The sequence below is a fragment of the Ailuropoda melanoleuca genome, chromosome 13, assembly GCF_002007445.2.
Source record: "Ailuropoda melanoleuca isolate Jingjing chromosome 13, ASM200744v2, whole genome shotgun sequence".
Classification (NCBI taxonomy): domain Eukaryota; kingdom Metazoa; phylum Chordata; class Mammalia; order Carnivora; family Ursidae; genus Ailuropoda; species Ailuropoda melanoleuca.
The window spans coordinates 29,903,845-29,923,947 of NC_048230.1; the positions used below are offsets into that span (position 1 = coordinate 29,903,845).

Here is a 20,103-nt window from a genome sequence, read left to right on the forward strand (position 1 = left end):
CAGTTTTCTCCCTTCTCTTTGTGTTCACGAATACATTCTCTCCCAGGAATGATCTGATGGTCTACTCTTCTTGACTGCTTATTTCCTTCAAATCTTAACTCTGATACTACTCCTTCCCTGAGGAGTTCATCCCTGACTCTGGATTAGATTATGTGCCCTGTCGTATACTCTTACAGCACTTAACCCAGTTGGAGTTTTGTGCTTATTATATGATTATTTATTTAACAGTTTGTTTCAACAAATATTTACTGAGTGCTTAATAAATCTTCTCCAGGATTGTGAACTTTATTAAGGCAGAATAATGACTGGGCCTTTGGGTTTTGTGTCTGTTTAACTTGGTCGTTGTGTCGCTAACACCTAACATAGTGCTTAGACATAGGGAGTGAGCAGTTGTTGAATGAATGAATACAACTGCAGATAATACTGCCTACCCTACGTACAAGCCTGCTTGGGACAGTATCCCTGATTGTTAATGAGAGCTGGTCAGTCTGCTGTGGCCCTTGAGAGTGGTTCTTATGGGTACAGGTAGCCCTTAATTCTCCCATTTACTAGCTCTGTGACCCTGCAGAGGGGCTTAATAACTCTGATTTGCGTTTTCTTTATCTGTAAATGGAAATAATAATAACTACTTTATAGGGTTTTGTAAGGATTGGCCTGTGACCATCATAGTGAAGCAGTTAGTGAACAGTAGTTACTCAGTAGGTAGTGGGCACAACATTGGTCCTATGTTAATGAATAAGAGAAATGGTTTAAGGAATATATAGAAAGTATCAGAAAATTCACACATGTGGAAACACTACATTCTCTGATAGATTGTAGCAGTAGGTGTATTGCCATTAGCCCATAATCTTCAGAATATCCAGTATTTCCTGATTATGTCTGTGATGGGTTGTATCGTGTTAGGTTCATTCTTGTTTTTAAGAGGATTTTGGGGCCAATGTGCCTGGGTGGCACAGTCAGTTAAGTGTCTTGACGTCGGCTCAGGTCATGATCTTGGGGTCCTGGGATCAAGCCCCACGTCGGGTTCCGCATTCAGGCAGGGAATCCCTCTGCCTGCATCCCCATCCCCATCATTCTCTCTCTCGCTCGCTCTCTCTCTCAAATAAATAAAATGTTAAAAAAGTAAAAAGGACTTTTGGGAGTATGATTATGTATTCCGAAATAGTTAAATTGTATTAAGACTTAAGCCTTTTAATTTTAAAATGTCTTAGAATGCCCTATCACTTGTGTCTGAGTTACAGTCAGCAAGTGACAATATTCGAAATCATCCTGGATTTTTGGACCACTGTGTTCATGGATGATGTTTATGGATTTAGGAGATTATTCTGAATAGTAGTTCACAGTTCTTTCTGCCCAGAGTCCCAGGCCTCCCCTGTGCAGTGGATGCTTCACCAGCCTTTTCTGACAAAAGCATATTGCCATATAAGTGAAAAGAAAATAAAAGATGTTATTACAGGAATAATTTTTAATTTTCTCTAATTTACATATTTAAAAATTCATTTGGGCACATTTGATACTTCAAACTATTTACGGGGACATGATCCATGCTAGCATGTTAAACCTTGCTTCTCATTTAAATTGTTTTACTTTCATCTTGGCTGTATGGCCCTGACTTCTGACTTTCATCAGAAGGAGTTTGTTTTATATAATTGTTTGCATTCAAACAAACGTTTGTGGAGGGGGATGCCTGGTTGGCTCAGTTGCTACTCTTGATCCCAGTTTTGTGAGTTCGACCCCCACATTGGGTATAGACAATGCTTTTAGAAAAATAATAAAATCTAAAAAACAAAACAAAACAAACGTCCGTGGAGAAAGATGCAAAACTTTCTAGTGATTGGTTGATATACTTTATTACAGGCTCAGCAAAACAGTCCATCCTCTACGGGATCTGGCAACACAGAGCATTCCGGCAGCTCCCAAAAACAGATCTCCATCCAGCACAGACAGACCCAGGTAGGTCGGTGATCAATATACAGAGAGGCAAAGATGTGCTTAGGAATAAATGCTAACCACATATAAAATCTGTGAGTCCTCTCTTTGTCTTTCTTTTATTTCTCTGACTTTACCTCATTATTTGTGTGTATTATACTCAGAGCTTGATTTTGAATATTAAAGTCTTTTGGAAGGTGCTTTAACTTTCTGAGGTGTTTCTTTACCAATCTGGTGTGTTGCAGAGAAATCCTTATACTGTAGCATGGTATTGAGTGAGGAAAGAGCACTTACTTTGGAGACCTCTAGGCCTGGGTTGAAATCTTGGCTCTGCAACTTACAGTATCTTTTTGGGCCTCAGTTCTTGAATACAAATTATCTGTAAAATGTGGTTGGTTATCTAGTTCTCTCAGACATTGTATACAAAATGCTTAGTAGGGCATGCTTCTAATACACTTCAGTGAATGTGAATTCCCTACTTTATGAAAGTAGTTCATTTATTCCTTGTACCTCCTTATTTGACGAGACCTCACTAGACTCCTTTTAACATGTGGCACACCAACATAATTCCCTCCTTAAAGAGTTTTCAGAAACTCTCTAACTTAGGGAATGTTGTGAACATTCAAAGTTAGTATCTGAAAAGGATAGTGGATACATCCCCCATTCTGTAGTGTTGAACTAGCCAAATAGTACACTGTGTTCTCTTGAAGTCTCTTGGCAGCGTGTTGCCTTCAAGACAAGATGCTTGGCAATCTAGGAGAATTTCTTAAATCTTAAGAGCTATACAACCTTCAGGAGCAGATTTTAATTTTATTTGAATGAGAGCTTTTGGACAGTGAACAGACTTGATTCACAAAACCATTTCTCCCCTTCTTACTGTTCTTTGATTCCACTAGGTGGCGTATTAGTTCTTTAGAGATTTGGGTCCTCTCTCCTCTGAACTCCTTTTCTATTCAAAGTTAGTTTCATTTCTAGAGTAGTATGTTTCTGCATTGCTCAGTGCACAATCATTTGAGAATTCATGTATTTGATACCAGAGTTAACATGTATTTGAAGTGCAGGTGTAGCAAAATAATAAGGCTTAAATAGGATGAGGAAAGCAGGTTTAATTTCTTTAGCCATGTGGTTCCAGGCTATCTATGTTTGCAAGTACTTTTTTCCCCCAGAAAAGTAATGAGAAAAGTATAATGACATGTAATATTTTGAGACTAATCTTAATTTGTTTTCTCTTTGTATAGTCTGACCTCACAATAGAAAAAATATCTGCACTAGAAAACAGTAAGAATTCTGACTTAGAAAAGAAGGAGGGAAGAATAGATGATTTGTTAAGAGTAAGTATTAAAATGTGGTAAGAGATTTTATGACAAGCACTGATTGATACTATGTATATTTGGATTATGCACATATTATCATAATTATTGTCACCAAATAATAAATAATAAATATTTGGATATTTTCCTTTAATCTGAGGGAATCTGAATAGGAACTAGGATCAAACTGATATTCTAAGCTCTGTCTTTAAATTGGAAATCTTATGTTTAGGATTTTAATATTTAAATATACACTAGGGAAATAGATATATGGAGTATTGTGTTTCATCTGGAACTTTGGGAAACAACATAAAATATTGTTTTTTTATTCCAGAGAAATTACATTCTTGTATTTTTAAAACTATTTCACAGGTACTTTTTAGCCCTGCATTTGCACTTTGTGTTTTTTATAAGTATTTGTCTAAAGGTTTTTGTGCTTACAAGAAAAACTTCAAAAATCCCTAATCTGGAATTTAAAAGATACTTCTAGGAAATACAGCATATTTTAAAAATAAATTTTTAATATGCACTTTAGCATATTGACTGACCCATTCTCTAAAAATCTGTTTTTTATTATAAAAGCAGTATATGTTCTTTATAATGAGTTTAGAGAATACTGAAAAATATAACACCCGTAATTCTTTTAACTGAGTAAAACATTTGTTACATTTCCCTCAGTAATTTTGAGCCATTTGCAGCATGTGTGTATGTATGTGTATATATATATATACACACACACACACACACATATATAAGTGTGTATATAAATTAGTCTTACTGATCTTAAATAAAATTAATTAACAATTTAATCTTCTGCAGTGATTTAGAAGGTGTAGGTTTGATGATCATTTGTACTAATGCAGTAGTTTTCCAGCTGGCTCCATGGGGTCCTGAAGGTTCTGTTGGAGGAACCTCCAGGGCTCCCATGACACAGCTGGGTGCAGATCTGCAGGTTTTCTTTCTTGTTGGGTAAGACTGTTTGAAGAAAGGATTTTGTTTATTAACAATAATAGTAATGTTTATTAATAAAGATAATAAAAAGTCACTGTATTTGTGATTATCTCACTCTGGAAGATTTTACCTCTATTTCTGTAATTATCAAAATATAGTAAAAAGTAGTGTATTTGACTCCCTTCTATATAAAACCTGGAATTGAGCACATATCTAAACCATATGCCCGGTCTGAGTAACATCTGATGTTTTAGACTATCATTATTAAATTATTTTAATATTTTAGATAAGAATAATTCTTACATTACAGTTTTATGACCTAATTTACAGTAATTAGTTACACATGTTAAACTTATTCGCAGTACATTTTTTTAATCACAGTTTTTGTCTTCTTACTTTCAGTTGACTGGAATACATTTTAAGTAATTATTTTTCAAGGAGGATATATCAGTGTTAAGTTTTTTATTTCCTTGTACATTTGAATTCTTTCTCTTGCCTTCCCATATAAAAGGTATTCTTTTTGTGTCATAACCTGTTAGCCTTCTCCTCTCACCTTATTGTAACACATACATACACGTGTGTGCACCTTTTACATTTTTTTTTTTTTTTAGCATTTACTATTTCTGAGAAGACTGTTACCAAAGGAATAAACACTGTAATCTGTTTTCTGTGATGATTATAGGCACTCTCTCCCCTTATTTTATATTTCAGAAAATTTTGCCAGGGTACATCTATACATGGGTCTCTAAATTTTTATTCTGGAAATGTGTGGTTATGCTTAATTTTTGCCTCTTTCTGTCTTACGTTGGCCTCTTCCTTGGTTTCTGGTTTGAATCCTTGCTCTCTTCCCTTTATTTCTATCACTTCAAGTCTTATGTAATATGATTGACCTTCTTTTCTGAATCTCATTAAACTTAAGTCTGTCTTCCTTATATTTTCTGTGTATTTACATTTTTAGTGTACTTGCTTTTTTTCCCTTCCCTAATTCATTTTCTTACTCCACGCTGTACATTCTTTATGGTTTTTGGCTCTGATTTCATACACACCATGTCTTTTTGTGTTTTATGGAATACGACAAGCTGTATTCTGAAATGTTCTTTTGATTCTTTAGGGAGATCATTTTCATCGTTCTCAAGCTGATGTTCTTTTTCCTTACTCAGAAATATTTTTACTTAAGTCTGTTCTTTGGTTGTTTCCTTTACTCTGTCTTTCAATGAGGAGAGGCATAGTTAGATTCAGTACCTACCTTCCGTCTTTCATTGTTAGCATATGTTCTTGCTTGGGGTTGCTCTTATTCCTGTTCTTGTTCATATGGGTGCTGCTTGCATTGCCAAGATTTTATTTTTATTTTATTTTATTTATTTATTTTTTTAAAGATTTTATTTATTTATTTGACAGAGTGCGCCAGTGAGAGAGGGAACACAAGCAGGGGGAGTGGGAGAGGAAGAAGCATGCTCCCCAATGCAGGACTCGATCCCAGGACTCTGGGATTATGCCCTGAGCCGAAGGCAGACACTTAACAACTGAGCCACCCAGGCGCCCCAAATTGCCAAGATTTTAATTAGGTAGATTGTGGGTTTAAAAAGCTCCTACCCCAATTTCAGTACCGACAGGGTTTTGTCCAGAGAAGCTCTGCTGGACTGAAAAAGGATCATGGGCTCATCATCTTTCGTCACCTGACTCTTAAGATTGAAAAGATGGATTATATGAAAAACTTGAATCCTGACTTAGTACTCTTTTTGAATTTTAAAAAACTGTCTGCTTTCATTTTCTGGGAAGCAGTATGCTACCTTTACTCACCATTACCCTCTACTCCCTTGTTTTCTGAAGGTTGTAGTTTTCTCTTTGGCTGTGTAGAACAATACCAAGGGAATGGAGATATCAGAAAGGAAGACAGCGAAGGCAGTTGCCATATTTTTCAAGTTGATTAGAATTTGTGTTTCTGATCTGGAGGGGCAGGGAGTGAACGCTCCTTAATGTCTCCTTTCAGGCAGGCATGGGTGGTTCACTGGATTTTTCCATTTTGGTGAGATGTTAGATAAGGCTGCATCGGGAGGCTATAGGCAGGTGCTGTTTTAAACCCGAATACAAAGTTGTTAGTGCTAGAAAACCACAAAAATTTAGAGTTCTTAAAATTTTATTGTATTTTGGTATACTGGGTGGCTCAGTCAGCTAAGCATCTGCCTTTAGCTCAGGTCTTGATCTCAGGGTCCTGGGATTGAGTCCCGCTTTGGGCTTCTGCTCAGCGGGGAGTCTGCTTTTCCCTCTCACTTTCCCTCTGTGCTCTCCCTCCCTCTCTCTCTCTCTGTCTCTCTCAAATAACTAAAATCTTTTTAAAAATGTATTATTTATTTAAGAGAGGGAGAGAGAGAAAGAGAGAGTGCGCGCGAGCAGCGCTGGTGGTGGGGGGGTGCGGACAGAGGGAAGGGGAGAGAGAGAATCTTAAGCAGGCTCCACACCCAGTGTGGAGCCTGAGATGGGACTTGATCTCATGACCCTGAGATTATGACCTGAGCTGAAATCAGGAGTTGGACCCTCAACCGACTAAGCCACCCAGGTGCCCCTTAAAATTTAATTTTTTTTTTTTTAAGTAAGCTGTACACCCAACAGGGGGCTTGAATTCACAGCCCCAAGATCAGGAGTTGACGTATGCTCTACCGATTGAGCCAGGTAGGCACCCTTAGAATTCTTAAAAGTTTAAATAAGCTGTCAGAGATTGAGTCCATACATTTGATTATGGATTTTAAGGGAATCCTCACCTTCCAAAAGGAGATTGAATTTTATGTAAACATTACATAGTCTTTGTTTTACAGTTTCTTTTCTTTCTGTTTTTTTTTTTAAGATTTTATTTTTAAGTGATCTCTATATCCAACATGGGGCTCGAACTCACAACCCTGAGATCAGACATTGCAGGCTCTACCAGCTGAGCCAGCCAGGCACCCCTTAGATTTTTTATTATGAATTAGTCACATTTACCCCAATGTACTTGCACTTTGCCTTTGATAATGGTCCATAGAACTCTATACAAAGAACTGATAGAAATTATACATATGAGTAGAAATTGGAGATGGAAGCTGTTGTACACTGGTCACTTTAAAAATGAAGCTATTAAGTCTCAAAAATTGTGTATGCTGTTACATCTTCCATTTGTGCTTTTTATGTTTCAGAAACACTTATATCATTTGATTGGGAAATACCAGATCTTTTTTCACAACTCAAGCACATTATTATAAAGTAGCATTTATTTGCTGAAAGAGTAGAGATCTTTTGTTAATACAAGAATAAGTTTAAAAATTGCAAGTCAAAATTGACCTTGGGTTAGTGGTTCTTCCCTTCTCTGTTATTGTAGGAGGTTTGACTTTTTCAAAGTATTTAGCCCATCCTTCTGACCACAGCTGAATTAACTGTGTATTTACATTCTGGCATTCTTGAGAACCAGGACCTCGTATTCATCTTGTTTGTTAGTTCTGTCTTATGTGGGCACGGGTGTGCCTGGCTTCTCTGGTAAGAAACATTTATGTAAATTTGTCTCTTTCTCTGTGGAAATAAGAATAGAAAAACAAAGAGCAATTGAACATAAGAACATTATGTGGTTTTTTTAAAATTCCGTAATTTTTTTGTGCTTAATTCTCCTTTGTAAGTATTCTGTGAGTGCTGTAAAGTGCTTAATCACCTTCTGAATGTATTTTAAACATTTCTTTAATTGCAGGTTTTTTATTTTGCGACAGTTTAGTTATATGTGATAGACTAGATTTATCTATAGCTGCCTTTTGAGAGTAAACTATGGTCAGTAGAACAACATGCCCGCTTGTAGTAACAATTCAGCTTTTCTCAATAGATAAGTTTATGAAGAGAGACTGAAGGAATAAAGTGTTTGTTTTTTAAATCTAGTTACTCTTAGCTCTTTGAACCTTAATTTTGCTTTTGATTGAGCAATAAGAAATTGTTTGGACTCCCTGAAAGCTGCTTTTGTATTAATCTATCTTCCTTAGAGCTAATTTAAAAAATGTTTTCCCCTTGAAGGCCAACTGCGATTTGAGGCGGCAGATTGACGAACAGCAAAAGATGCTAGAGAAGTACAAAGAGCGATTAAATCGATGTGTGACAATGAGCAAGAAACTCCTTATAGAAAAGGTGAGTGTCGGGATCCCCTCCCTCCTTGGGAGCTTTGTACTATCACTTTGCCATTGCTCAATAAACTTTGCTTTGTTTCCCACCAAAAAAAAGAAAAGAAAAGGAAAGGTGAGTGTCGTGGTGGCCTGAACCCTGCATCCCCAGATGCTCAGGGGGTGGCATTGCTGTAGCTCCTTACTCATTACCTGAGATGAAAATATTTTAAAGTAGGGCTTTTTAGGAGAAGACTTCTTATGATTTGACAATCAGAATTCTTTCTTACATGGACACTTGTCCAAGCATCCAGAGTGATCATTTGGGGCATTGTTTCTGGTTGTGCTTTGCTTGGAGTGTGATGTTGATTGGACAGGGACAGCTTGGCCTACTTGAATTCATTTGCAGTGTCTCTCTCCTACATTCTTACATTCATCCTATCTTTTGAAGTGCATATCCTATTACTATTGCAGACATTTAGCAATAGCTACACTTCCGTTTTAGAGACGGTATTTGGAGTAACTTGCATATATAATAATGTGATAATTAAGTTCTTTTTGTGCTTTAAAAAAATTAAGTTTGACATATACTTACGTGCGACTACTTTAATTGGCTGATGTTTCCTTTGTTATAGTAATTGATTAGTTGTGACTTGACTTTAATTGTTATTAGTAACTATTTCTTGAAAGTTTTATTATAGCCCTAGTACATACTAACCTTCTACTGAAAGATAGCAGTGCTGCTCATGAAATAAATTATTATAAGCCAGAGGTTTCCCACAGATTGGTGATTACTTCTGCTGAAATCTTTGGAATGCTATTAAGAAGACAGGGAGCATTGGTAAAAGGGAAGTAGGTTATTTTAGTGATGTCGAAGATACTGAGGAGAATGTTGTTTCAGCTTTTAATTCATCAATTTTATAGAAAGGAAACCACTTTTTTCCGTTAATACAGAGAACATACTTAAAGTTTTAGGGTACTTCCTGAAGACCATGTGGGGTCAGCCAGTTGTACTAAACTTTGATCCGTAAAGTACAGAAAGTAAACACCATGCTATATCTATGAATTCTCATCAGAGAATAAGGTTCTTTTTTATTTGTCCTTTCCCCTAAGTCAAAACAAGAGAAGATGGCGTGTAGAGATAAGAGCATGCAAGACCGGTTGAGATTGGGCCACTTTACCACTGTTCGACATGGAGCCTCTTTTACTGAACAATGGACAGATGGTTATGCTTTCCAGAACCTTATCAAGTAAGTGAATGCAGTGATTAAATTGAAGTTGAAAAGTTGCTCTAACTTTTCTGTAATTGTAGTCATTAAAAATTCTAGTTGCGGTAGTCTTTCATTCAGCTTTAGTCCCTACATATATATGTAAAGAAACATAGGGAATGAGGTGAAGTCCTGGAAAAAAATGACACAAGTAATCAGAGAAATACTAAATGAGTTCTCACATTAAACTTTAAAAGAATCAGAATTAGGGGTGCCTGGGTGGCTCAGTCGGTTAAGCATCTGCCTCTGGCTCAGGTCATGATCCTGGAGTCCCAGGATCGAGCCCCACATTGGGCTCCCTGCTTAGGGGGGAGTCTCCTTCTCTCTCTCTTTCAAATAAATTAATTAATAAAATATTTTAAAAGAAAAGAATCAATTGCTGAAGTTAAGAAAAAATCTAGAACTTATCTTTTTAATTATGTAATGGATTTTCACGAGGAGTTAGTGAGCATATAGAAAAATGAAATGGGCAAGGACCTAAGAAAGAATGTCCTGAGTTAGGTGTAAAACAAAGTAAAACCCTAGAAGAACCCTGTAGGATATGCCACTGAGGCCCTTTTTAAGGAGACGGTGTCCAGTCATTCGAGATAGTGGCTCCCTTAAAGGCAGGGACTGAGCCAGTGGTCAGGCTGGGAGCCAGCCACAGTGTGTGTCTGTCAGCAGCTTGGGACCTTGAGCACTCTTTCACTTTATCATAAGTTCAGTTTGAAACATTTAAGTATTTACTTCAAGGAGGGAATTAACATTTAAAATCCTAAAATTCCGGGCGCCTGGGTGGCTTAGTCATTAAGCGTCTGCCTTCAGCTCAGGTCATGATACCAGGGTCCTGGGATCGAGCCCCGCATCGGGCTCCCTGCTCAGTGGGAAGCCTGCTTCTCCCTCTCCCACTCCCCCTGCTTGTGTTCCCTCTCTCACTGTGTTTCTCTCTGTCAAATAAATAAAATCGTTTAAAAAAAATAAAATAATAAAATAAAATCCTGAAATTCCAACTGTGTAAATAGCTAATATTAGTTCTGGACTTAAAAAATATATATTATCTTTAGGGGGCGCCTGGGTGGCACAGTGGTTAAGCTCTGCCTTCGGCTCAGGGCGTGATCCGGGCGTTATGGGATCAAGCCCCACATCAGGCTCCTCTGCTGAGAGCCTGCTTCTTCCTCTCCCACTCCCGCTGCTTGTGTTCCCTCTCTCACTGGCTGTCTCTATCTCTGTCGAATAAATAAATAAAATATATATATTATATATATATATCTTTAGGTTATAGTGTCTTTCGGTATATCTTATCTTTTTTTGTTGGATTATTTCCATCTGAGACTGGCGGTAGGGCGTTGTGTTTCTAATTGTGGGCTTGCAAACTTTTGATCTGTAGGTCACTGTGAGTTGGAGGATTCCATAGACTGCTTTTCCATTTTTCCTTGCTGAAGTAACGTACTGAGCAGTAATTGGAGAGTGTTGGGACTCCTTTAATAGTAATGAAACATAAAGAAATAACAAATTTATACCTGAAATAAAGTACAGATATTGATCTTATTAATAATGCTAACCTCTGGATTGCACATGAGCAGCCACTGTTTTATATGTGAGTTATTACCCTCCACTTGGCTTAGGTATGTCTTTGCCTCACACACGTACCTTGAGTCTGTATAATTTGGTGTGGTAAGAGGCTAGCTGTTGAGTCAAAGATACAGTACTCAGGAGGAAAAACAAAACCTTTTGAGTTAAGCCGTGTGCCAGAGGCTCAGAATGACATCCACTCAAAGTGCTAAGCATAGGTGGCTGGGGAGGGCAGAAATGCACCGTGGCAGTGGAAATGGCTGCCACACGGAGGCTTGACACCCTGACCAGGACGTGCAAATTGCCCTGAAAGTGGCACACCATCCAGTTTCATTAGAATGGCACCCGAAGATATACCCCCAGTACTGGCCAAAGCCACCTAGTGCTTCGATTGAGTCCCAGATGTGATGGTGACTGCTGCCAGTTTTTGACAGTGGTTACTCTTTAGGTGGCTGTCTGTAAAATGTCTAAAGACTTTGACTGAAAATGATAGTGTGTTTGTATAGAGATATAAAATGTAATTACTTTTTTTAAAGAAGTGCTCACAGTCTTAGCTGATAGCAATATTTTATCTTTTTACTCTGTAAGCAGCCCCCGAGGCCCAGAAGGTTCTGGAAATCATACACAGAGTACAAAATGGTGACTTTGCTGTAGAGCCATCAGAGCAGTTGGGACTGTCTAAATGAGATCCTTAACTAGGGATTGTTCCTCCTAGGTCGATAGCATTTTTTCATGGTTTTAGGTCATATAAATTACAGAATAGCCATTTTTTCTTGGGAAACTATTTCTGGCTAGTGTCTACTAGAGTTTCACTTTAATAAATTAATTCCCTTTCATTTTTAATGCAGAAGTTGAAATTCTTCAGTTGTAAAGGTTGTATTTGATGTCCTCGTAAATGATTATTTTCTGTGTTTAACAAACTCCATGATACATAATTTGGGGGTGAAGTAGCTGAACACCAGGTAGCAGTGCTAGGTTTTATGGGAAGAGACGAACTATAGAACATTTAAAAATTAGATAATCAAATACAGTCTAAACAGGACCCTCAGTGCAGTTTTTTGGTTTTTACTTTGTTTCTCTGCTCTTTCCAAGTGATCTTTATCAATTCCCTAAAATGGGAGATTACCAGCTAGTAGGAAAGCATACCAAAATTGTATTCTCTTTTGGCCGGATTAGCAATTTTTTCCTTTTCCAAGTATGTTTGAACCTGTTGAAAAAGTAATTCTGACAATGTAGTTATGTTACATGTTGTGGTTTTTCAGTACACTCTTTCTAATATAAGTAAGTCTTAAAGTCCCAGTCAGTGGCAAGGCAATAAAAAATTTGTTATTGATGAGGGGTATGGTTTTCATGTTTTATTAAACAGATGTAAATTTCACCATTAAATACTGAGCCAAAGTGTATGCTGGCCTTGGGTCAAGATTTCTGAAACACGAAGCTCAAACAGATGACGTGAAGGATGTAGAATATATTAGACAATTAGAGAATTTGGGGGGTCGTAAATTCTATCATACATTTACACATTTAGTGACACAAGCAAACTCTAGGGAGAGGAAGATAAGTAAAACTTGGAGTTAGAATTGGAGGAAACCCCATTCAGGACAGAAGGGAGATCCTTGTTGCTGAAGTCAAGAAACTGCCGTTGACTTCAGACAAATGAAAAGTCTGTCAGTTTATGAAAACCACTGATTTGCACAAAATCACCATTAGGTAGGAGAAACCGTATTGACAGGATAGATGAAAGGTTTGGGTTGTGGGAGTTGGCTAGTCTGCAGAGAGCAGGACTGGCTGGGCTGCCGCTCAAGTCCAGAATCTGTAGATTAGAAGAGCAGACTGGAAAGTCTAGATGCAGAGTGGTTACTGCACTCCTCAAAGGTCCTGGCTTTCCAGTTAGGTTCCTACGATGCTTTCCTCAGACAGGGAAAAAATTCTTTATTAAGATTTTGTTTATACTGAAATAACATTAAAGTAATGGGATTTGACCTGTATACAAAATTGTGGTCATTTAAGATATGAATTCTCAGCAGGAGTAAATTAAACTTCCTAGCATTGTAATGATAGTCCAGGTATTTATTCTGGTGTATAAGGAATTATAGAAACCCAGGGGTTTTTTTTGTCTTTTAAGTAGGCTCCATGCCCAGTGTAGAGCCCAGTGCGGGGCTTGAACTCATGATGCTGAGATCAAGAGTCTAATGCTTAATCGACTGAGCCACCCATGCACCCCCAGAATCCCATTTTAAAGTGATTTCTTGCGAACCATCTGATTCTTGGTCACATGAGCCATGATGAAAAATAACTCTTGGTTGATTCTATAAATGACAGATTTCCCTTGGGTGTCCATACCATTTTACAGTAGATACAGAACATGAAATTTGGGGAATCTTTAAAAATTTTTTTCTGGGATATTCAGGAGCTATCTATAGATCACTGCTAATTTTTTTTCTTTTTTTTTTTTTTTTTTTGGTTAAAATGATGTTCTTGCTTACAGTATTGTCCTTATAGATATGGGAGCATAAATTGTGGGCATCTACCCTGGAATATAGTCTTGTTTTTCTGGTTGCCATTCTTCCAAGGAAAATACACTGAGTGTAGGGAAGGTCAAGAGACTGACTACTAAAGTGTTCAGGGAAGAGGGTTGAATAGATTTCATTTGAAAATAGGTTTAAAAACTTAGATTCCATTATTCTGCAGAAATGAAGGTGGATCAAGAAAAGGAGGTGGGAGAAGCATGGTAGAGAGAGAAGGAGAAGGGAGCTAGCATTTGATTCTCAACTAGGGTAGGTGATTTAAAGATTTTAGTCTTTTAAATGGTTGATCCCAAATCTTGGTATATCTTTAGTATGCCAGGTCTCCAAACCTTAATATTTGTTAGGCATACACAAGAGAAAGTGGTGTTCTTATACTGGTATTTTTACTGACTCCTAATTTGCAAATGGGTTTATTATAGAAAATTCAGACTTATTAGGAAATCCTCTAATGATGATGGTGTTAAGATATCTGGAGAATCTTTATATATGTTTTTTATGAATTCATTTTATGTCGCATTCCCTAAGGAGTTTTTTACAAGCTGCAAGGCCTCTCATTGTGCTATCTCTGAATGTACTTGTTTTTGAAAAACTTAGTTTAGGGGCGCCTTAGTGGCTCAGTCAGTTAAGGGTCCTAGGATAATGAGTCTCGCATCAGGCTTCTTGCTCAGTGGGGAGCCTGCTTCTCCTTCTCCCTCTGCAGCTCCCCCTGCTTGTACTTTCTTGCTCTCTCTCTCTCTGACAAATAAATAAATCAAATCTTTAAAAAAAGAGAAAGAAAGAAAAATAAATTCTTCCTTGAGTCAGAAAGTAAGATTGCAATGGAGGGGTACCTGGGTGGCGCAGTCGTTAAGCGTCTGCCTTCGGCTCAGGGCGTGATCCCGGCGTTATGGGATCGAGCCCCACAAGGCTCCTCCACTATGAGCCTGCTTCTTCCTCTCCCACTCCCCCTGCTTGTTGTTCCCTCTCTCGCTGGCTGTCTCTCTCTGTCAAATAAATAAATAAAATCTTTAAAAAAAAAAAAAAAAGATTGCAGTGGAAATTGAATATTGTTCCTGCCTACTTTCCTGGTCTGAGAATAATCATAATTACTGTCTTAAAGTACAGACTCATTCCAAAAAAAACCTTTGTCGTCAGTTATTTGACTTTTCAACTAGAAGTTAAAATCAAATCTCTACTTGATTTAAAGGGGCTTGTTTTTTCTGAAGTCTGTCAAATACATAGGCTTCAAGATATTTGTGTTTATTCTGCAGCCATGTTACAATTTTTTGACCTTCTTCTGTGCAACATCTTTTATATCTCTAGGCAGCAGGAAAGGATAAATTCACAGAGGGAAGAGATAGAAAGACAACGGAAAATGTTAGCGAAGCGGAAACCTCCTGCCATGGGACAGGCCCCTCCAGCAACCAATGAGCAGAAACAGAGGAAAAGCAAGACCAACGGAGCTGAAAATGAAACGTATGTTCTCTATTAACGTGAACTGTGAGATACTGCACTCTCCCCCAAAATACTGATGTCCTGTTGAGTGCCACAGGACAAAATGATAAATTATGGGGATTTCCAGAGCATTAGCTTTCTTTTTAGTTACATTAACGGATTTATTCACAACTTATATATAAAAACCATGTAAGATTAATTCATTTTCTTAGTCCTGATCTCATTTAGGTATTTTTGAATGAGCGGGAGAAATAATGTCGCTTACCTTGATGTCATGGTCTTTGGCCACTCTTGTAACAAATGTGGTGTCACCATAGTAGTCAAATGATACACTAGTTGCTTATGTGTGGTTCTGGGTTATGGTACATTGGTGTCATCTTGTGGGGATTACCTATATATTACTGTGTGTTACTTACCTATTTAAAATATGTTCCTTTGCCTTTATGTTTTCTTATCAGTTCTCAAAAACATATTAGCCCATGATCCATCTCAAGTATAATAATATTTGTATTACACCATTGTTAAAAGCCCATGACATCCCATTCCAGTGAGAAAGATGGCTTAATGCCAGTACTCACTCCATACATACCCGATGTGTCAGGGAAGCCTCTTCCTTGACATTCATTTAATAAGTCTGTGTTAAGTGTTCTGGAGACTGGGGATACAGAGCTAAAGGTTACAGCCCCAGCCTTAGAAGCTCAGTGGTTTATTTAGGGGAAATGAACAGATGAATAAACTAATAATTACACTGAGTATAGTGATAAAAATACAGTGAATAAGCTTGGGAAGCATCTTCATTCTTATAAATAAATATTTTAAAACTAGACTCTAAATTTAAAACATTTCCTTTCAGAAAGTCCAAGTAGGAGCCCAGATTTGAAAGATTTTCTGGGCAAATGCTGTACACATTAATCTGATCATTGTCTTCTTTTGCTGTCACTCCCGTATTTTGTGAAGGGACTCTCCCTCCAGTATTACTTGAAAATTATCAAACGCTAGTGCATAAGACCATTGGCTTAGGAGTAATAGAAGCCATAAGCTGTTTCCTTGCCAGAGAACAATAATTAGAATGCAGTCCAGGCCAGTAGTGTGTCAGTAAGCAGTTGCCATCTGGAGTCCTGTGTCAGGCTAGAAGGCTTTCAGTCCACTTTTTAATTAGAGTATCTATGACTTGGCTCATTCCTTTGGCCAGAAGCCAAAAACATTCCTCTGGAGCCTTAGAGTGAGTCACATTATCATTCCTGGTATTGAACCTATTTCAGGCAGGGAGAGTCCCTGGCTATGATTTTTCATTTCTCCTTTTTTTACTGGTGTGATACAGATTAATTGGTGTAAGTATGTCTGTCACTGTAAAGAGACAGGTGTAACAGCCGTAGTGGATACATTTCTTCTTGTTATTCTTTTTATTTTATTTTAGTCAGATCTCAGAGGCTATTTTGTAGCCCTGCCTGGTTGATAGAATAGCTGTTTCTTTCTCCTGCTATTTAGGATAGAAGCTTTGAAGTCTATGTGTGTACTTCTAGAGTGTGAAGAGAGTGAGGTTGGAGGAGTGAGCTGTCACTTCTTAAATGTTCATCCTTAAGATGTAAGGGTGCAGTTGGGGTAGGTGGAACACAGAATAAGTGATCACCCATCAAGTCAGCCCTCTGAGAATTGTGTTTAAATACTTTTTTACAATTTATGGATTATTTCACATTCTCATTTAATGGGCACAGCAGCTTTGTTAGATGGGGATCATTACTTGCTGCATTTTTAAGAAACTAAGACTTAAGTTTAAGTTGCTTGTCCAAGGTCACATGGCCAGTGGCCTAAGTTGCACTTTGAATCCTAGATCCTCAGACTCCAAATCCTGGACTCTTCCACCAAGTCATTCTTCTTGTTATTATAGTAGCAAAGTCTTAAGAGTTATCAGAAATCATCAAATCCACTGGCTTATTATTTTTCCCTTCAAAAAAAAAAAAAACTTAACGCATATAATTTCTGGCTACCTCTCCCAGTGGATTTTCATCTGAGATTGTATGGACAAAACTCATTTCATAAATAACATAAAAATATAGCACATTTATTTTTCTCATTTTTTCTGGCTTTGCAGTCCTTTCTTGTCATATCTGATAAATCACAGAAGTTTTCTCTTGTCAAAGGATTGCAAGATAATTTTAGATATTTTAACAGAGACTGAATATACCATATGACGTGCTTTGGCATTTCTCTTTTTAATAGGCACACTACGATTTCAAATAATTTATTGGGATTTCTACCATTATCTTCCAGGTTAACATTAGCAGAATACCATGAACAAGAAGAAATCTTCAAACTCAGATTAGGTCATCTTAAAAAGGTAAGTGTAAAGAAAAATATGTCTGGAGAAATTATTTTACGTGTGGTATTGGAGCACATGTCGTGGTTTGACAGACCTGCAGAAATCTTGAGTTAGTTAAGCTCACTATCACATCCGGTATTTATTTTTTATTTATTTATTTGTTGGAGAGAGAGAGAGCACAAGCGGGGGGGAGGAGCAGAGAGAGAGGGAGAGTGAGAGAATCTCAAGCAGACTCCCTGCTCAGCGCAGAGCCTGACTCAGGGCTCAGTCTCAGGACCCTGAGATCATGACCTGAGCCGAAATCAAGAGGCAGAGAGGCACAGGAGGTGGAGGCTCAACTGTCTGGCCACCCAGGCACCCTGCCTCTCTTGTATTTCTAATGATGGAATGTCTTTCAGTTTTTGAGTCAACTCCAGCCACCCAATGGGGGCACTTTTTCAACCAATGATGTTCTAATAGATAATTCTGTATATGTCATAAAGCTTCATAAGTAGTTATCCTCATAGTAAAAATTAAATAGACAATACTAGCAGATGGTTCAGATTTGATATGAAAACTCTTAGGATATTTTAAATCACATAGTAGCTCTTACCTCTCATCTGAACTGGCTAAGAAAAGAAGGTCTTGTACCAGCCATATCGTAACACAAAGGCACCCACATAAAAATTGTTACTGACAGTGTTCACAGAGGCCTCTTGGATGTAGGTTGGTCATCTCCTAAAGTTAGCAGCCCATACATTTTTGGTAGATGCTGCTTATGGTCATGATGGTCTATAAGCATTTAATAAACTGCTGTTGGTGTGTGTTTGTCTTTCCCACTGGGTTCTCCAGTCTTGTTAAGTCAGTGAAACTTAAGGCACCAAGCATGATCCATACTTACAGATCAGAACCAGATAGAGAATCTAATTTTTGTTAAAAAAAAAAAAAAAAGAAGAAGAAGATGATGATGATTGTGTGCTTATATGTAAATACAGAGAACATTTCTGGAAATTTACACAAGACACTTAACAGCGGTTACATCTGGGGAATGGCCATGATGGAGAGGAGGGATGGGGGAGCAGAGGGCTTTTTTCTTACTTGTATTCCTTTGTATGGTTTGAATTTTATTTAATATTTGCTGTGGGCTTTTTATGATTAAAATTCTAGCTCTTAAAAAAATCTTTTTCAGTTCAAAAGGAACATTTTCCCTTCGTTTTTCAAAAGAGAAATGTCTGCTGTTTTGAAATGAGATTCTGAGAAGGTAGTGTCCTGTGTTCTGAGCTATTTCTTTCCTTTTCACTTTAGGAAGAAGCAGAGATCCAGGCAGAGCTGGAAAGGCTAGAAAGGGTTAGAAATCTACATATCAGGGAACTAAAAAGGATACATAATGAAGATAATTCACAGTAAGCAACTTGGGGGTGTGTTGGGTTGGAAACTGCTGTACACTTTGACATGAATGGTCAAGAATGATGTTTCTGCTTACTATAAATTGGGTAAATGATTCCACGGTGTATTTTAGCTCTATTGCAAGGTATAATACGGGTCTGTGAACACAACTATGATTTGCTTTAGTTTAAATATATATAAATATATTAAGATTTATACGTTAAATAGTATCTATACATGTATTATAGTGCTTTCACACAAGTAGAGGTCACTAAAAGAGTATAGCTTTGCAGTTGTAAGTGGTTGGCATACACTGTATATTCATCCTGCAGAGACTTGCTGAATGGAAGCATGGGTGACAGTGTGGTGTCGTGGAAGGTTACCGGGTTGAGATGGCACTGGTTTTGGAATGACCTTTAAGGGACATTTGGGCGTTGAGGTTTTAAACAAGACTTTGAGGGTCAGTGCGTTAATTGTAGATGAATGCCCACCTTTTTTATAAGTCCTTCAAAGGATTGCAACTGAAAAGTAGATTAAAGTGAGAAGTAGGTTCGGTCCATAATCTGTTCTTTCCCGTGTTTTTCTGACTCCGAAAGGTGATTTTTTTGGGCATAGCTGTAACTCCTGTATTTTTGTCTGGCCAGTGTGAGCCGTGGCCTTTTCTTCCTGTGAAGTGGCAGGCAGCAGTGGTTCCCATGACTGGGCTCTCTGTGTGTGTCAGGCACAGTGCCACGTGCCTGATGCTGTCATCTCATCTTCGCAGTGGCTCAGTGAGACTCAGCCTGACCAGGGACCTGTACCTATGTGACCCAACAGCTCCAGAGCTAACCGCCACACAGTCATGTCGCCTTTCTCTGCAAGCATGTCAGTTTCTCAGAATTAGAATAATTTCAGGATTAATATTGGGGCTGTTTAAGATCAGAAATTAGGTAGACATATTTGTGAAACTATTTTTGCCAGCTCTCCTTTCTTCGTCTTATTGTTAGAAAACAACACAAGGTGGAATCCTCTGGGGGAAACAGTTACATCGTGAAACTGTCTTAAAGAGAGACCATGGATGCACATAGGACATGTGACTTCCTTAATAATCGAATCCATTTGTAAGGCGCTGTGAAATATCTTGGGACTTTATCGTATCCGTTTTGGAATGGTGGGAACATGTGGCTCTTGACTACTTTGGAGGGAGTGGGTAGCACAGTTTGAAAATCCCCGATCTGGTGGAGTCTGTACCCCATCCCCTTACAGCAAGTGGATGGTGATGGTAGTTGCCCAGCTACCTTTCAGAAAGGAAGGAAGGTCAGCAAAGGTCACAGGTCCAGTTGTGGCCACACTGAGGCTGGT

The 20,103-nt window shown here is 38.0% G+C and overlaps 1 protein-coding gene across 9 annotated transcripts in view; it reads left to right on the forward strand.

The window, feature by feature from the left end:
* The window catches only part of TLK2 (tousled like kinase 2), a 106,615-nt gene that overhangs the window by 62,927 nt on the left and 23,585 nt on the right, over positions 1-20,103 (forward strand). For all 9 annotated transcript variants that reach the window (XM_034641203.1, XM_034641204.1, XM_034641208.1 and 6 more), the window contains 7 exons: positions 1,858-1,953; positions 3,168-3,260; positions 8,214-8,324; positions 9,410-9,546; positions 14,946-15,098; positions 17,349-17,415; positions 18,682-18,779. In XM_034641203.1, the coding sequence (XP_034497094.1) occupies positions 1,858-1,953; positions 3,168-3,260; positions 8,214-8,324; positions 9,410-9,546; positions 14,946-15,098; positions 17,349-17,415; positions 18,682-18,779 (755 nt within the window). The remainder of the gene's footprint in view (positions 1-1,857; positions 1,954-3,167; positions 3,261-8,213; positions 8,325-9,409; positions 9,547-14,945; positions 15,099-17,348; positions 17,416-18,681; positions 18,780-20,103) is intronic.